The sequence below is a fragment of the Tympanuchus pallidicinctus genome, unplaced genomic scaffold, assembly GCF_026119805.1.
Source record: "Tympanuchus pallidicinctus isolate F22 unplaced genomic scaffold, pur_lepc_1.0 scaffold2, whole genome shotgun sequence".
Classification (NCBI taxonomy): Eukaryota; Metazoa; Chordata; class Aves; order Galliformes; family Phasianidae; genus Tympanuchus; species Tympanuchus pallidicinctus.
This window is the reverse complement of record NW_026294721.1, coordinates 976,608-994,992: the sequence shown is the minus strand read 5'-3', so window position 1 is coordinate 994,992 and position 18,385 is coordinate 976,608. Positions and strand designations below refer to the sequence as shown.

Below are 18,385 nucleotides of genomic sequence, written 5' to 3'. Positions count from 1 at the left end.
TTTCTCATCCTCAGCCAGTGCCAATATCTGCAACGTTGTCCTGATGAGGCACACGGAGCTGGAAGAAGGAATTGATGTTTTGGACAATAATGGAAACATCGTCGGCTCTTCCAGAATTGCTGCAAAACATGTATGTACCTGAGCTGTACCTGGTGAGCACTTGCACATACACAGCTGGCCTTCAGAGGGTGGTGAGGCACTGGCACAGGTTGCCCAAGGAGGCTGTGGATGCCCCATCCCTGCAGGCATTCAAGGCCAGGCTGGATGTGGCTCTGGGCAGCCTGAGCTGCTGGTTGATGACCCTGCACACAGCAGGGGATTGGAACTGATGATCATTGTTGTCCTTTTCAACCCAGGCCATGCTATGATTCTGTGATTCAGGCTCAGCAGCTCCCACAGCTGTAGGAACTGATGGAACTGATGATTTAGAGCTAGAACTGGATGGCCTCTACTCATCATGCATGAAGAATTAAGCTGCAAGACTTAATGCCTCTTTGCAGCCATGCATGTGGTTGGGTGGCCACAGAGTGGAGTGTGCTGGTGGACACAAGCTCATGTCATGCATAGATTGGAGTATGCTGGTGGACCCAGGCTCATGCCCAGCAGCCCACTGGCTTGCCACAGTGGTTTGGAAGGGAGCAGACTGCCATCAGGGAGATCCTGCACCACCACCCCACTGCATTCACAGCCTTAGGATTTCTTAGTGGTAACTTGTAAGCAGTTCACGTTGAATTCGAAGCAGAGATAACTTACACCTTTTTCTAAGTGAGGAAGGCTTCATTCTCAAGCTGAGTTGCATTTTAACCCTTGCCATGTCAGAACTGTGTTAACACTGCCAACCCAGGCTCCGTAAGGGCAGCCAGATGTTTGTAGCCTTGTGCTAACACCTGGCTTGTTTTTCCCCTGTTGCCTTCTACTCTCTGCCATCTGCTTGCAATTACTCCCTTTTTTTCCCTTCTTGCATACTTTTGTCTTCTGAGCATCATCTGATTGTCTGAGGCGTGTTGTTTCCAAGTGGGCTTTCATCTGAAATGTAAAGCATGTACAGAAGCACACGCCCAGGCAGAGGAGTTAATAATATAATGCTTGGCATTTCTCTCGCTCCTTCTGTCCAAGGCTCTTAAGGCACTTCATAGACAGCAATTAATGTACAGATTTACAGTCCTAGGCAAGAAATGGGAGATCTCTAATATATCTCCATATTGTTGTTTAACAGGGAGCTTAAAACAATCTGTTGAAGGGCTCAGAGCTTCTTGATTGAGCCAGTTTGCCTCACTTAACATCACTGGCTTCAAGACCTTGCTTCCCCTCTCCATCCTAATGGTCCAGGGGAAGACAGGCAGCATAGAAAATAGTTATTAAAATTGGAGGTACTGATTTAAGTGGAGTTGAAGCTTTAGATTTCAGAGGACTTCTGCTCAGATGCCGTGTTGTCCTGATGCTTCTTCCTGAATGGCACAGTGCTGGTTTTTGGGGTGTAAAATTTGACAGATCCTTAGGGCTACACATCTGTGCCTCTCTGAGACCTTCTGGTTGGAAAGGATCAAGTGCTCCCAAACCTGGCTGGATGTGTAAACATCAGCATTCCCACCCCAGACCTGCAGTAATCTCTACCTACATCTGGCAAAGCCCCACACATGGTCAGAGTGCTTGGGGCATCCCATGGAGTGCTGACAAAAGTGGCTGGAAGAGGTAAATGGAAACACAGTGCTGCCTCCTAGAGCATCCATGGTCATGTTTAGGTCTCATCTCAGGGGATTTGTATCTGTCATGCTGCCAAGCTGTTCTACAGCAAGTCTTGTGCTGGGGCTGGAACTCAAGTAAGGGAGAAAGGACTGGCACTGCTCCTTAACCCATCTGGAGATATTTCACCATGCAGCATCTGCCAGGCAGCACCATCACGTTTGGGTGGGGATATGGTGGTGTGACTGTTGTGGTCCCGTGCATTAACACCACAGAGGCTATGAGATGCACAGCCCTACTGCCTGCATTCATCTCTGCTTTACACCCAAGCAAGGGCTCCAGCCCAACGTTTGTAGCAACAGAGCAAAAATCACTTGGGTACAAATAGCTGATATCAAACTTGGAAATGTGTTCTGGTATATTTATTCATGTCTGCAACATGAGAGGCCAGGCAAAGCATTTCTGTGTCTGCACACCGACTGCTCAGCGCAGGTAAATGCTGAGATTTGTTGTAAATGTCTTACATTTGTTGGTTTGTTCTTCCTTTCCAGGCACTGCTTGAAACAGCCCTGACTAGAGTGGTCCTGCCGATGCCTATACTGGTTCTACCTCCAATTATTATGTCCATACTGGAAAAGTAAGTGTTGGGTAACATGCAGGGGGCACTTCTCCAGAGGGGGGGAAGAAAAGATCCTCAGTAGGTGTTATTCAGTGATATTTCTTAGCATTGCTCCATCGAGGACTTTTTTTTTGGGGGGTGGGGAGGGAAATTTTGGCCATTGGTGTAGGTTGAGAGACAGAGCACAAATAATCAGAAATGTTGACTTCCAGCTCTTCTTACACCAGAATCATTCCTCACAGATGTTCTTCTGGAGGACTAGGAGAGTGGGCAGGATTATTATTCATGTCTAAATGCCTCCTTTCACATTTCTTGATGACAAAAAGCCCCAACAACCTGCCCTTGCCATAGGACCTTCTTCTCAACTTGCTTTCCAACACCTCTGTTTTTTTCCTTCTGCTCAGTCTTTGGAGACTCATCAGTGCAGTGAAAGACAGAGATGCTAAAAGGCTTGTTGCCTTTGTCCAGACAGCCAAGCTGGAAGCACTCTTTGAACAAATTTGTTGATAGTGGTTGCTCTAAAGCACTCTGCTGACAAAGTAAATAGCAATTAACACAACTGGGGATTGACCCATGGCTTTGGTTAGCCTTGTGTGCCCTTGTAGAAATACCCCTGGGCAATTTGCTCTCCTTAATGGAAGGGTTGGGTCTGCTTCTGTACGCGCTGAGATTTTTAGCTTCCCAATATTTTTACAAATATTTCTTTTCCGTATCCCTCCAGCACCCAGAGGCTCACACTGAGATCAGTTCTTCCCATGAGCTGGGTGTGAGGAAAAATGCAGCAACAAACTCACCTGGAACTCAGAAGTCAGTGTTTTCAGCCCTTGCTGACAAGATGTGCTGCTTTTCAAATGACTGTGGTTGTTCCCTGCAGCAGGGCACAGTCTTGCTAAGTGGCAGCCTGTGTTCCTCCTGACTTCACACAGCCGTGTGTTGCTTTCTGGTTCTGTCTTGGTGAGCTGTTGGAGAGGGTTCAGAGGAGGCCACAAAGATGGTCAGAGGGCTGGAGCACCTCCCTATGAAGACAGGCTGAGGGAGCTGGGCTTGTTCAGCCTGGAGAAGAGAAGCTGCAGGGTGACCTCATTGCAGCCTGCAGTACCTAAAGGGAGCCTACAGACAGGAGGGGAGTCAGCTCTGTGAAAGGGTAGATAACAGCAGGACAAGGGGAAATGGTTTGAAGTTGAGGGAGGGGAGATTGAGGTTGGATGTGAGGGGGAAGTTCTCGACAGAGAGAGTGGTGAGGTGCTGGAACAGCTGCCCAGAGAAGCTGTGATGCCCCGTCCATCCCTGGAGGTGTTGAAGGCCAGGTTGTTTGGGGCCCTGGGCAGCCTGGGCTGCTATGAAATGTGGAGGTTGGTGGCCCTGTGTGTGGCGGGGGGTTGGAGCTTCGTGATCCTTGAGGTCCCTTCCAACCCGAGCCATTCTATGATTCTATGAGCAGTTCAACCAGTGGGGCCACCCCACAGTACAAACTATAATATCCCAGGAGGATCTTTGCTCTTCCAGTTGCCATAAGCACCCAAAAATCTCGATGTGCAGAAACTCAGAGTTTGCAGAAAATTGGTCAGTGAATGATCATCTCCAACGCTGAGAACCATCCTGGGTCTTGCAAAGCACCCATAGGCTTAAATAACACTGATAATGAAACACGCTTTGTTCTTGTGGCATCACCACCTCCTGCACTGATGCCATGAGGTTTAACTGAACGCGGGCATGCTCTGGGCGAGATGCACTGAAACAAAATTCATCTGTCAAGCAAATGGGGATATGCAGGAGCATTTTTTTTTGTTCAGAAAGTCATCGTTTTAACTAAAAGGCAGTCCAAGTTCAGGTTTGGGAGAGAATACTTTCCTTGTCACCACCCACCAAATGAAACTCTGTAGGTGTAAAATACACAGGCACGGATTTGGCCTGAATTCCACTTAGAGCTCTGTGCCTACTGTTGGATTTCCCTTTAAATGTCTTTGGATTCCTGGAAGCCTGAATGAGAAGGGAGAGGGACAGAGAGTGGGGAGCAGTTTGGCCACGCAGAGGCTGTGGTTTGGCAGCTGGTATTATGGGATGTGGAAGCATCCCTTTCCATATCTGAGGGATTTGCAGTCCATGTGGGCTCACAGATCTCTTAAATGAAGGGTGCAGGCATAGAATCATAGAATGGCTTGGGTTGGAAGTGACCTCAAGGATCATCAAGCTCCAGCTGTGCCACATGCAGGGCCACCAACCTCCCCATTTCATACCAGACCAGGCTGCCCAGGGCCCCATCCAACCAGTCAGAGTGGAGACATCATTTTGTAAATAAATTTGAAGCATTGGGTGAAAAGTGTAACTTTTAAAATTTAATAGAATTTGGGTTAGCCAGGGAATTGTTATCAAGCCTGGGAGTCGTTATCACGGCATGTATTATCAATTTATTTATACAAGTCCTCACAGCATCTATAAATAAAAAAGAAGATGAGGGCTGTGGCTCAGTGTTTGAAGGCTGGGGCTCTGGAAGCAGAAGTCCCAGTCTGGAAGCTCTCCTGAGCCACGTGCAGCTGCGATTGTGCTGCAGGAGGGAACAGCTCTGCGGGGGACGGTGCTGCTTTTCGGGGGGTTGCAGCACCCAGGAGCAAACCACGTTCTCCCAGCGGTGGTTTTTGGTTCTGCAGAACCTGCTCCCTCCTTTTTGTCTCGGCGTCGGGAAAGTTTATTTTAAGTGGCCAGTTCCTGGTCGCCGTCTTTCCACTTGGATCCAGGTCTTTCCTCTCTCTCAGCCATCTCTCCATCTGCATGTTTTAACTCCCCCAGCTGCCTCTCTCGTCTCTTGTGCCATTTTTTTTCAGCTCTCTTGGCTTCTCTCGTCTCTTTGCCTGCTGTGTATTTTAACTCCCAGGGCCGCCTTCTCTGCTCTCCAAGTAATTCAATGTTACCTCCCACTGCTGAGCTCCGCGGCGCTCCATTCTTTCCCCATGTTTCATGCATTTCCTGCTGCTTGGACGCTCTGTTGAAGCAGCTAACATATAGAATCAATGTTTATTTTGAGACTGCATATGCCATGCGGGGAACACGGTGTCAGTTATTTTGTGCAGATGTATTCTCTTTTAAGTTTTATAAATAATATCTGTGTTGGCAACTTTAATACGGGAAAATATTGGTTTTGTATTGTCTGTGAGATGGAGAAGACTCATCCGTGGGATCTGACTGACACTGGGTCAGACAATGGAAACTTCACTGGTACCTCTGCATTACAGAGTGTTAGGACAGCTACATAGAACTGCAGGATCATTCAGGTTGGAAAAGGCCTCTAAGATGACCAAGCCCAACTTTAACCCACCCCACTATGCCTACTGACCATAGAACCACAGAATCAATCAATGGCCTGGGTTGAAAAGGATGACAATGATCATCTAATTCCAACCCCCTGTTATGTGCAGGGTCACCAACCAGCAGACCAGGCTGCTCAGAGCCACATCCAGCCTGGCCTTGAATGCCTGCAGGGATGGGGCATCCACAGCCTCCTTGGGTTTTTTTTTTTTACCATATCCCCCAATGCTGTGGTTCTTAAACACCTCGAGGGCTGGTGACTCTGCCAGCTTCTCTGGACAGCCTGTTCCAATGACTGCATCTACTGCATTAAGTTGGACTTCTTGTCCATCAGACGTTTCCCTTTATTTACATGCTTCTCTGAATCCTTCTATGTAGTAGTTATGATCAAACGTGTGAAACTGCCCAAGTTTCTCCCAGAAAGCTGCCAGCCAACTGCCACCATCCAACACTTCTCCTGTATCCTTTGCCTGACTCCGTGCAGATCTGAAGCCCATTGCAGATGGCCTGTGTGCACACCATCCACATCTGTACGCACGCCCAGCCTCAGGTTCCCCTGAGCTCTGAAATTCAGTGGCACGTGGATTGTGTGATCTGGATGAGCAGTGGACAGGCAGACCACTGCCCTGTCCATGGACACTTGGAACCAAAGGCTTCCAGTGGTGATAGAAGAACCTACATTCTTCTCATTCCCATCTCCTTAACCTAAAGCCTCTTTTCTATCTCTATAATTCAAGCAGCTTCAAAGGGTCTGATGTGCAGAAGGTGGTCTCAGGGTTGCTCCAGGGACTGGAGCACACATCCCTAAAGTTGACCTTGCATGGAGGAAGAAGGATGAAATTGGTACTGTTAGCAATGTGCAAGAGCTGAGACAGAAACAGGGAGCAGGAGAGATGTGTCCCTGAAAGGGAAACATTTCTACTCTTTCTTCATCCCCATGTTGCCCCAATTTTAAGGCTTGCAGAGCTGCTAGAACCACAGCAAATCAGTTGTCCCATAAAGCTCATCAAATCGGGACAATCCAAGGCTGGATCAACTTAGGGAGCTGCTCTGGCCAAGTCATATTGATGGTGTGAGTAATAGAATCATAGAATCATAGAATGGCTTGGGTTGGAAAGGACCTCAAGGGATGATGGATTCTCGTGATGGACAGTCAGTGCTCAGATCATGGTTCCATGGTGGTGGCTTTCTTAAGCTTCAGCTACATCTGTTACTGCAGAAATGGGCATGGAGATCCTCTTGGACCTTATGTTCATGACCTTTTGCTGGATTTATTCTTTTGGTGGTGTTTGCAGAATGCGTTTCCTACAGGTGCTTTTCACAGAATCACAGGGTTGGAAGGGACCTCAAGGATCATGAAGCTCCAACCCCCTGCCACACACAGGGCCACCAACCTCCCCATTTCATACCAGCCCAGGCTGCCCAGGGCCCCAAACAACCTGGCCTTGAACACCTCCAGGGATGGACGGGGCATCACAGCCTCTCAGGGCAGCTGTTCCAGCACCTCACCGCTCTCTGTAAAGAATTTCCCCCTGACATCCAACCTGAATCTCCTCTCCCTCAACTTCAAACCATTTCCCCTCGTCCTCTTCTTCAAGTCTCTCCAACCAGCTATAAACCCTCTGTGAAGTTTGTTTGAGCTAAACAGCTGCCAGCAGTGACACCTTAAACTGCCGTGGCTGTTTCCAGAGTAAACATTGAAACTGCTCCTTTAATTACGTCAATCAAACAACAAAAAAAATCCCCCAACATCATTCCATTTGCATCTGCTGCCTCCACTGGAGCAGGCACCGGTCCATTGCTGGAACAGGAGATTCTCTTCAGCATAGACATAGAACAGTGGTGGTCTGGGTGGACAGGATGGCAGCCACAGCCCCTGGTCCAAGGAGGAGCCAGCTTTCCCCAAATGACCCCAAATGAGTGCTCCAAACCATTCTGCAGGTAGCAGTAGGGCTGTCTGAAGCAAGACGTGGTGCTGGCATTGGAGGTTGTGAGGAGAGCACGGACTTGGCATGCACCATGTGGGGTGTGACAGCCACTCCCGTGTTATGTTCGTGTCTCATGGGCCATTTGAGTCCTGGATGCTTTGGGTTATCCCAAGCTTCAGCCCCCTGTGCTTTCCTTACCCCGCTGGCATCCGCGGCGTCTTGCGATGTATGTATTAGCTTTGAACCTGTTTACACCAAACACTGCAGAAACCCCACAGAATCTGTCAGCTGGGAGACTTTGGTTAACTCCTGTCATATTTAGTTTAGCATCTGACACCTCCTCCTAGACAAATACAGCTCTGGTTCACTGAACCCGATAACTCCTTTTTAGTACAGCGACTGACTTCCATATGGAATAAATTACAGTACCTCTTGAAAAACGCCAGAGGCAGCTGCCAAATTATGCAAAATTTAAACCACTAATGAACAATGTGATGAAAGTTGAATGAAGGTGTATTTACAAGATCTACAACACGCTGTCTCTGCGGAGCAGATGTACTGTCTGTACAAGCATGCGTGTGGCTGTGTGTGTACCTACACGTACGTGCACACTCATGCATACTGAAATGCTACCCGTGAGGTTGAGCTAGTTTAGGCATCTCCTTCCGTGTGCTACCTTGGAGCAATGAGCCAGAAGTTGCCCAGTGTGGTGCTGCTTGTTTCTATCCACCAGGCACATTTTGTGAAAGCAAATTGAGGAAGGAATAAGAATGAGGGGACTTGGAAAGGGGCTGAAGAGTCATGGAGTCATAGAATGGCCTTGGGTTGGAAGGGATCTCATCTCATTGCAACACTTTGCTGTGGGCAGGAGTGAACCTTAAGGGAAAAAAAGAAGAAAGAAAGGGAGGAGGGTTAGGGTTGCAAAAATATCCATTTTATTCCATCTAAAGGCAAATGCATGAACACTGATTGTTTATGCTGGTCACTAGAGAGGCAGTGTTGGTGTCAATAACTTGGTGTCTGAAACAGGAATGATAGATGATATGAAATCATGGAATCATTGAGGCTGGAGAAGCCCAACCCATCCCTGCCATGCCTATAACCCTCAGTGCCACATCTCCATGGTTCTGGAACATCTCCAGGGACAGTGGCTCCTCCACTCCCTGGGCAACTGTGCCAGAGCCTGACCACTCTTTCAGAGGATATTATTGTCTTCCAACATGACACCTTCTCTTGACGTGGGCTTTTCATCCCTTTGTTGTTCAGTGTGAGTGCCAATAAGGTTTAGTTCACCAGAGCTTTGCCACTCGTGACCTATGCATATGACAGCGTATAGAACTACTGTTCCCGTGGAGGAAGAGCTTCACGTTATGCTTCTGCAGAATTCAGAGAAGACAAGCTCTTCTGAATATAGCAGTCTGCTTTAGAAGATGCCAATGGCAAAGCTGGGCCATCAGGATCTGCAGGTTCAGACCTCCTCGAGACAGAGGACAGCACTGTAAACTAATGAATTCTTCAACAAATAGTGACTCATTACTTTTTTTTTTAACCTGCTGTAATATAATACTCTGCAATGAAGCCATTAGGAAGTATAGAATCATAAAGTCATTGAAGTTGGAGAAGACCTCCAAGACCGTCCAGTCCAGCTGTCCACCTACCACCAATATTGCCCCACTGACCATGTCCCTCAGTACAGAATCTAAACATTTCTTGAGCACCTCCAGGGACCAAAGTCTAATCATCCACTTCCAATGGGGAAGCTAATGGGTGAAAAAAGGGTTTTGATTGCATTTGACAGCATTTGACAGCTAACAAAGTGCAGCGTGCAATATTTAACTTAAAGTTCTTTGGAGATCTGTGTCGAGAGCAGAGCTCCTGGGGACAGAAGAAAAGTGACCTCTCAACTGATTATGAGTCATTTATTCTGAACTACACAAATTTTAGAATCTGAATCCTAATTAAGACATTACACTGCATGTGTTAATTGGTCCCTCTCCTTTCTAAATCAAGCCATAACTCTTCTTAATTAGGAGGTTAGCCCTTGTAATTTGAACTGGCCTGAGTCTGAAGCACTCGTGGAAGTCACACCTAGGGGCTGTACTGGGGATCATTTTAAATTGGTTGGATTTTTACATGGGTGATTATAAGGTCCCCAACAGGGCAGTAATTGAAGAGGGTGCAACTTCCAAATGAAGGTGTCAGGGTGGTGCAGGTGATGTCTGGGCTCTGAGCTGTGCTCCAGGAGGCTCCAAGGAGGCTGACCCGATTTGCACCACGAGAGCCCTCGTGGAGCACAGCAACTCAAGCAGCAGAGTAAGTCACTTCCAACAGTGCATCCCAGGGACAGGTTATTGCAGCTCATTGCTGGCAGTTCTCAGATGTCTCATTTATGGCACCCAGTGAGTGCTGGTGGCATGAGGCAGGGAGCAGAAGCTTCTTCTCCTCAGACAAACACTTATTGGCTTTGCTTAGGTCACGTTCTATGCCAAACAAAGTAGCTGAGTATTGGAGAAGAGAAGCCTGTCTTTCACAGCACAAATCAGTAGGATCAGTTGTGTCTCCATGGCTTATCAGCGAGGAGCTGAGACGTTTGAGGAGCTCTGGATCCCATTTGCCTTCCCTGTTACGCATTTCCCTCCTTACTACACCAGTTCTCAAGGCAGCTTTCAGCAAGGATTGCTAACAAAGGGCGGAGAGTCTGAGTGTGCAGACACACAGACAGCATTCAGCAGGGTAACGAGTTCCCACACATCAGCTGCTCCGTTGTCATTCATCAGGTGCCTGCTTGCAGCCTGCAATAAACACGGGGCAGGCGGGGGTTGAGGTAAGCTGTTATCTTGCATGAGCTGCACTGGGAGATGCACCTGCAAAATAACCCAGGCTTTACCCCAGGCTGACGGCGTGCCCCGATGTGGGAAATGTTGCCTGATGTGTTCTTGTGCTGCCATCCCAGCAGAAAGGCATTGACCTGCAGGTTTCTGCCCACGTTTGATGCCCTCATCAGCATCCACAAGATGGTCAGAGTGGGGATGGACGTTGGGGCTAAGGAACAAAGGCCAGAGCTAGCAACTGTGGCTGCCTCTCCATGTTGCTAAAATGCTCCGAATGCTCAAACAAAAATCACCACCAATTTGCTGTCTCAGTTCCATTTGTTTTGGGTTGGTAGGAAGAAGTTGAATGCCTGCAGTTTTGGTGCAGCTAGCTTCAGAACAAATCCCTACTGAATTATATGTGACACCCTTGGTATCTGTGAACCATCTGAGATCCCGTATCCCTAAATATACACAAATTGCCATCTTCTATTAGCAAGGTCTTGTTCCTGACTTTCAGTGTTAATTGCATCAGAAGGGTCACTTAATGGGTCATTATCAGAGCCTGACCTTGCAGTATCTTTACACATTTGCTCTTAACAACTCCTGAACTGGTGGATACCCCCCGAGGACAGCTAGTGTTAAAGCATCCTTATCACCCACTCTGCAGATGTTTCATTTTTAGCAAATTAAGGTATTGTCAAGTTTACTACTTTATTACCACGTTAACAAAGTCGTATGGCTTTTGCAGTACGGCTGTGTGATATGGCTGACAATGTTCACAGTGTCTCTCAGGAGTCTGATTTCCTTCTGCTCACCCAACAGTCTGCAAAGTCTTAAAGCAAGCAATGCCTGTCCATGGCCAGATCACCTTGGGTGCAGCTGACACCACTGTGGGATGCTTTGAAACGGGAGAAACGTTGTGAACTGATCCTGTTTTAAGTCCCTGGAGGTGCTCCAGAACCATGGAGATGTGGCACTGACGGCCATTGGGCATAGTGGGATGGGTTGGGATTGGGCCTGGGGATCCTGGAGGTCTTTTCCAACCTGAATGATTCTTTGATTCTATGACATCTTCTAGGATCTTCTGTAGGTGAGCTTGAACTTGCTCTCTCCAGCTGGGAGGACCCACTAAGAGCAACCTGCGCCACCTGTGGAGGAGAACAGTGGGTCTGGTTGAACGCCATGTGGATGATGGCATGAACTAATTTATCTGCAAGATGGTTTAAACAGAACCTTTCCTTTCCAGGACATCGCTCCTGAGGTCCCGTCCCCGGATGGTTCTCCCAGTCCAAAGCCTTGTGTGCCTCGCTGCCTTTGGCCTGGCCCTTCCCTTGGCCATCAGTCTCTTCCCACAGATGTCCGAGGTCAGTGTGCTGCTTCCTGCAGAGGGTTGTCTCACATTGTCTTATCAGTGCTGTGGCTTGTTTTGCTCTCCTGGGTAATCTGTCAATGTAAGTTCTGTTTGTTTCAAAAACTGATTTGAACAAAACCAGTCTCTACTGGTCAATTCTGTTGTACTGGTATTGGTCTCTCCTGGTTAATTCCATTTTTTTTTTGGTCTGGATGGGTTTATTCCCAACTTCTAGCCAGGGAATCTCGCTGTTCACTTGTCTGCAAGGCTGAAAAACACATTACAAATTTTCTGTTGTTCTTCTAGCTGTTTACAGACGGAGATGAAACTGTCCCTTAATTTTCTGTTTAAGAAACAGAATAGATCTCAATCTTGGAGCTTCTTGCTAAAAGACGTGTTTTCTGATGCTTTAATGATTCATGTGGCTCTTTCTTAAACTTTTTCTAATTAGTCAACATCCTTTTTGGAGCATTTCCACGAGAACCAGACGTGGTATTCCAGTAAGAAGTTGCACAAGTACCAGTTACAGGGCTGTGTGATTTGCTTGCTTGTGCTCGAGTTCATACATCCGCAGCACGCGTTAGTCATTTTGGCATGGGTTCAGCTTTAATTCCCTGTCCATCAGTTGTCTGCTGTGATCCCAAGTTCTGCTCAGTGGTTTTCATTATGAAGGACTGAGGGCTCTTTCCGGGTCCAGCAACTTTTGGAGGAACACATCCATAGTTCCCCATGTTATGTTCCTGGATCCAGGGAAAGGAGCTTTATCAACAAGAAGGTAGCAATGGACTTTCCTGAAAGCCCTTCTTTGAGAAAACCAAAGAGGAAGGACCACAGGAGGTGGTCATTGAGCCCAGAAGCAACCCAGAAGTAACATTGCCACTCATCCCCCAAAATGATGTCCCATGCATTCACTGCTTTCGGAGGCAACTTCAGGTTTGACCATCACACAATACACACCAACTTCCTTTCTGCAGTTCCCCATGCAAGTTAGAGGTCTCTGTATCTTAGTCTCACAATTATTTACCACTTTCTCAGAATCTCTGTCTTCTCAAACCATTAGCAGCACTCTTTGTCATTTTCTCCCTCCTCACTGATGACACACGTGTTTAAGAACTTTGGCCAAACCAAATCATTCTTTCAAACACAGACAAGAAACTGACCCTAAAATTCTGTATGATTTAGCACATTTTCAGTGTTTTCATTATATTCATTATCTCAGTTCTTTATGTAAAAATGAAGCTCACAAGGTCCTTTTGCATTTTGTACTGAGCTTTATGAGTGACTGATAGTCTGTATCAGGCTGCATCTGATCTTGTGGCTTGGAGAAGGGTGTTGATGCTAACAGCTATATGAATCTTAGCCCACAGGAAAAATAAAGGATATACAAATTACAGACATCAGGCAATACCAAAAACCATACAGCATCACTTGAAAATGACCTTCTAAAAGCAGATGAAATGTTATCTGCAGTGTAAACATGAGTCAGTGCTGATTAGTAGATCAAACAGAATGACGTGCTCCCTGCCCACACGTCATGTCAGTGAACAGAAACCACTACAGCTGGTGGTGCAGCTCCTCACCTGCTGGGGTCTTGTCCTTGCTCAGCTGGAGCTGTGTGCACGCAGCTGGACCTCAGGTCTTTTCACTCCACGAAATCAGGTTTTCCAAAGCAGCCTTTGTCTGATCCGTCTTCCTGTTAGGTTTGCATCACTATAAATGTGTGTGAAAATGTGTAAGGGCATTCCTCCCATTCCTCACCAGCATATCCCCAGGTCCTCTGAGGTGCTCAAGTGATCAGAGTCAGTGACATGGAATCACAGAATATTCCAAGTTGAAAAAGACCCTAAGGATCATCGTGTCTGACCCGTGGCTCCACATGGGACCACCTGATGACTTATCTAAAACAGTCCTTCCAGAACCATTGGGTGTTTGAGCATTGACCTCTCTGGGTGTGTATGGACATCAGTACGTATGACTTCATGTGTGTATTTGCTTTTCTTTATAACTGCAGCAGGTGAAGCAGCTGTGAGTACAGCACAACCAAGATGATGCTGTTGTGATGAGCTCTGCTCAGCGAGTAAATTATTAATGACAAGATGCAATAGGTGTTTTCTGTTCCAAAAATATGATTGCGGTCTGAGCAGCAAGCCTTTCAGGAATTGTGAATGAGCCAAATTCTGCCCTTAATCACTCACACACAGTCCATTTTCTTTAGTCAGAGGGCAAACACAGAAGCTGATGTGTTATCAAGTCCTTGTTTTAGCATGGGAGCTTGACTGGCTACATTGGATCCTCTCTATTCAGAGCATGTTTCAAACTTGGGGTGAGTTTGCAAGCAGAATTAAGTATCCTTGTGATAGATCTAATGTATGTCCCATATGAATGCAGGATTATTATCAAGTGTCAACTAAATGCCCCTTCCCTGCTTGCTAAATACCTGCCAGCCTCAGAGCACCATGGTCATGCTCTGCTCGCATGACCTGGCATTGAATGAGTGGTCTTCCCAGCTTTGATTCTGATTTACAGCAAAGTACCTCAGCCGTGGCTCCTGTTTTAAAGGAGCGTAAGAGAAATCAAGATTTATCTCTGATTGCATACAGGAGCATCAGTATCACCTAAATGAAAATTCTGAAGCTGAACAGCCTTCACATGCTGGGAAAAGGAATGCATCCAGACCTTCTCATGGGCCTAGCTAATACCTCCAGTCATCCTTGATTTCGTACAGATGGAATCCCCTTTGCTGGCATGCCAGAATTAGAGCTTTTTTTCTAGGTCTTACGGTGCTGAAGATCACCTTGTAAAAATAAAACTTCAGTGTGAGCCACGAAGGCATGGGTCCTTGAGATGGAGCACGCTTAAGACACTCAGAAACATGCTTTTATCCCAGCATGGTGTTAACTCCAGCACCTAAACGCATCAATATGCATTAAATAACTCACTGCTGTTAAGTTTGGGAGAATCATCTAGTTAATGCATTTAGCCCACAACCTTGAACTGCCTCCCATGCCCCCCGGGGAATCTCTCTTCTAGCCGCCTATCCTACAGCATCCCCACTGACAACTCCTACTCAGCTATGCACTGCCAATAGAAACAGCTGTGACAGTTCCAAACTGAAAATGGGACTTGTGCAAATGAAATTCAGTGTAGCAGCAAAAGAAATAACCATGGGGTTGCTCCGTTGATTTTCCTCCCTTTGGTCCCTGCTCATCCAGATCATTCATTTTTCGGCATCCAAGAGGAGCTTCCGAGGGGCTACAAAGGTTACCTTGCCCAGTGCCAAGTGTCATGGTGATAAAGGAAGGATAAAGCCAGGTGAGAGGTGGAGCTCAGACAAGAGCAGATGGAAGAGAAGCCCTTCCACTCGCCATCACACACGTGCCCTCACCACAGGTTGAGTTTAAAGGGTCTTGGTAGCCAGTTGGGGCAAAACGAGCCATCTTCTGGAATGAGGCTGATTGCAGCTGAAAGCCTTTTCTTAAAAATAATCTTCCTTTTGGATCTCCAGGACAAGGGGAATAAACAGCCTAAAATCCAAGGCTGAGCTATTGTTTTCCAATCTGTTTTAGCCTTCATCTTGTTGGCAGGCTGCTTTAGAAAAGCAAAAGGTTAATGAGCCAATGTGCAGTGGGATTATTGCAGTAAAGATGACAGTGAACCAGTAATTACTAATTAGATGCAGTTTAACAGGAGGAACAAGTGAAATCTCCTCTTCACCAACTGTCAATAATTAGCAGATTTGGTGAGGTTGAAATGTGTCCACAGTTAAAAGGCTGATTTTTTAATGAAATGGCACTTGACAAAAGAGCTGTATGGAGGTCACAGCCATAGCCCTCGAGACGCTTCCCTATACCATACTTAGGAGGGAAATCAGATGCAAGACAGCAGGGGGTCCCCATGAAACCATTTCTCCCTTGGGATTGCATCGCATGGGGGGAGGGGAGCAAGAGGGATTCTCTGCAGTAATTTTGTCCAACTTGGATGAGAAGCAAAGGAAAGGATTTGCCAGCTGCCATGGGGAAAATTGTTTGAGAAGTGAGAAGTTCTGTGGTATTTCTTTGCTTTTGGGTTTGAGGAATGGTTTTTGGGGAGCCTGGTAACGTCAGTGTGTTGGTCAAAGTCTACCCTTGGGGTGGAGGTTGACCTTGAAAGGAAGTCTGCTTAGTAAAGAAGGAATGGCACGAGGTTCTGAAGGACTGGCAGGAGGCTGGAAGCTCAGCTGTATGTGGCTGCCAAGGACTGAAGAAGATTCAAGCCATACCCTGAGGTTTTGGCTTCCTACTGACACGCAGATGATGCTCCTTCGTTGACTTAAGAGGTTTCTTCCCTATGTACTGTTTCTGTTAGGGCAAAGTAACTAGTGACATAGACAACAGTTTCTGTCTTTTCCATGTGAACTAAAAACGTAGAGGTGATTCTTGTGAGCCCATTAATGCCCATTACTTAAGCAGAACCCCCCAGGGTTTACATGGCACTACGTGGTTTAATGCTGACGGGGCTGGAGACTAATTTAAACACATTTAGAAATGTGTTGAGACTTGTTCTGGCCCACAGATGAAGGGTGATGCTTAATAGGGTATGCACCAAGTGTTCTTCGATGAGGATGGCCTCGTATCTGTCGGGTTGGAGGGCAAATGAGTGATGCCTTTCACACAAAGGGCATCTGGAAGGGGAAATTGTTGGCAGAGGAGGTGATGCTTGGGGAGCAGCAGGACGACACTGCCATGACTGCACACGAAGGCTGGAAATGGTTGCACAGAACTCAAATGTAGGTTGCCAGGTTGTCTTTTAAAATAAGTAACAGCCCACGGAAGTCGTAAGCTAGCTAGATCTCTACCTGTAAATCCAGCACAAGCTGGGTTACTGGCCCAGCCTTATTGATAGAATCATTAGGGTTGGAAAAGACCTCTGAGGTCATCAAGTCCAACCACCTACCCATCATCACCACCATGCCCACTGTTAGCCCTTGTGGATATACCTGTTGTCCCCAGAGCCTCGGCGTTGATTCTGGCTCCTGTTGGTCTATGCCAATGCAGCTCATAGGGACAGACCATTTGTAAGTATTCAGGGAGTTGTTAGTTTTGTTCTGGAATCTCTCTAGTTTAATTTGTCACAGGGCTTATCTGAACTGATATTTGGCACTTCAGGACCATAACCTTCGTTTTGAATTGCAGAAGAGCCATGTGTTCCTTCAGCACGACAGGACCAAGCCTCAGCTGAGCAGTGGAATGCAGAGATCTCTTTAGCCTTTGCTTGATCGTTTGAGACCGGTGACCACAAAGCAAGGACATCTGTCTTGTACTTCTGTCAGAGCTGTCAGCATGGGCACGGACCTGAAGTCTGGGGGCTGAAGTGTTCATCATTAACTCCTTTTGCAATAAGTTATTCCTTCTCCCAAACCAAACCACAGCCCTGGCCGTGACTCTCTGTGGGAGCAGGGCCCCGTACCCAATTCTGCCTTGATTTCAGCCCTTCTCTCAGTAATGGCACGGGGATACAGGACTTCAGTCCCATGGCACCACCAGGTCCATGCCAAGAAGGTGACTGTGTGATGTCTGCAACCTCCTGAGCAGGAGGAGTTGCTCCGAGCTTCAACCTGAGGGGTGAGCAAGAAACGTGAACCTGACCCTGAGCTAAACTGCCAATTCTGGGGGAAGGTTTCAATCTCATCCAAACGTTGCTTTAAGGAAAAGAACATTTGAGTTCTTTTCCTGTAGCAAGGGCCATTGCCACCCCAATCCCTGCCTGTGCTGGTACTGCTGGTGGCTGAGCAGGGCATGGAGGGTTTGATCTGAGCAGAAGCTTTGGGATGAACACAGACACGCTCTGCTTGCAGGAAGGATCTGGTCTCTGGGGTCATCACATAGCAGCGGTGAGGTTTACAACTGTTTGCACCTTGCAGTGTAATTACGAGGCTCAGTGACATCCCTCGGCTGGGGAAGGTCACGAGTGAGCAGTGCTCTGATTGATTTGGAGCCTCTGCCTTTGTTCTCACCTTCCCTGTCCGAGGGGCTTTGATTTGTGACAGCTTTTTGAAGTCAGCTCGTGAGAGCGGCCCTTTGTTTCACCACCAAAATTCATGGGAGCCAGCCCTAAAATCAGACCCTGCACCAGCAAAGCTGGTAGTAGGAAGCAATGCTTCAAGCCAAGGTGTTTTTTTGTGGTCATTGGAGTGGGTGTGGGAGAATGGACTCCTTTGTGCTGCCCAGGGGCTGCAGCAGCGGTGTCGGATGGGATCTGGTTTCATGTTTATATCTCTGTCCTTGGGATACAGGTTCAAGTATGTAAACTATCTATCCTGCAAGCACAGGCTCCTGCAGGTGTGTGGGTGCTGGTGGGCATAAAAAAACATTCCTGACACCATCTCTTTTGAGGAGTCTTCACCTCCTGATGGCTATAAGCCATTAGGAGTCAAAAGAAAGAGCTGACATCCGACAACTCCGGATAAACAGCTAAACATTAACCCTTGAAGTGGCTCAAAAAAACATACTTAAAAGGCACTTTGTGGAAAGAAACCATTTTTTTTTTTTCCAGGCCTGTTAATTACTGTCTTTCTTCAGGACACCTTTCAGCAGCACCTCTTGTAAACAGAGCAGCAGCTCCAAAGCACTGCCCGTGGGATTCCTACCCTTGTTATAGGGCAGCACAAAGATGTGGTCCCACTCTCTGCTCCAGGCAATCCCCCAAGCTC

The 18,385-nt window shown here is 47.2% G+C and overlaps 1 protein-coding gene across 1 annotated transcript in view; it reads left to right on the top strand.

Moving 5' to 3' along the window:
• Positions 1–18,385, top strand: part of SFXN5 (sideroflexin 5) — a 67,370-nt gene that overhangs the window by 40,229 nt on the left and 8,756 nt on the right. The window contains 3 exon segments of the mRNA XM_052681857.1: positions 15–130; positions 2,235–2,320; positions 11,593–11,710. Coding sequence (XP_052537817.1) covers positions 15–130; positions 2,235–2,320; positions 11,593–11,710 — 320 coding nt within the window.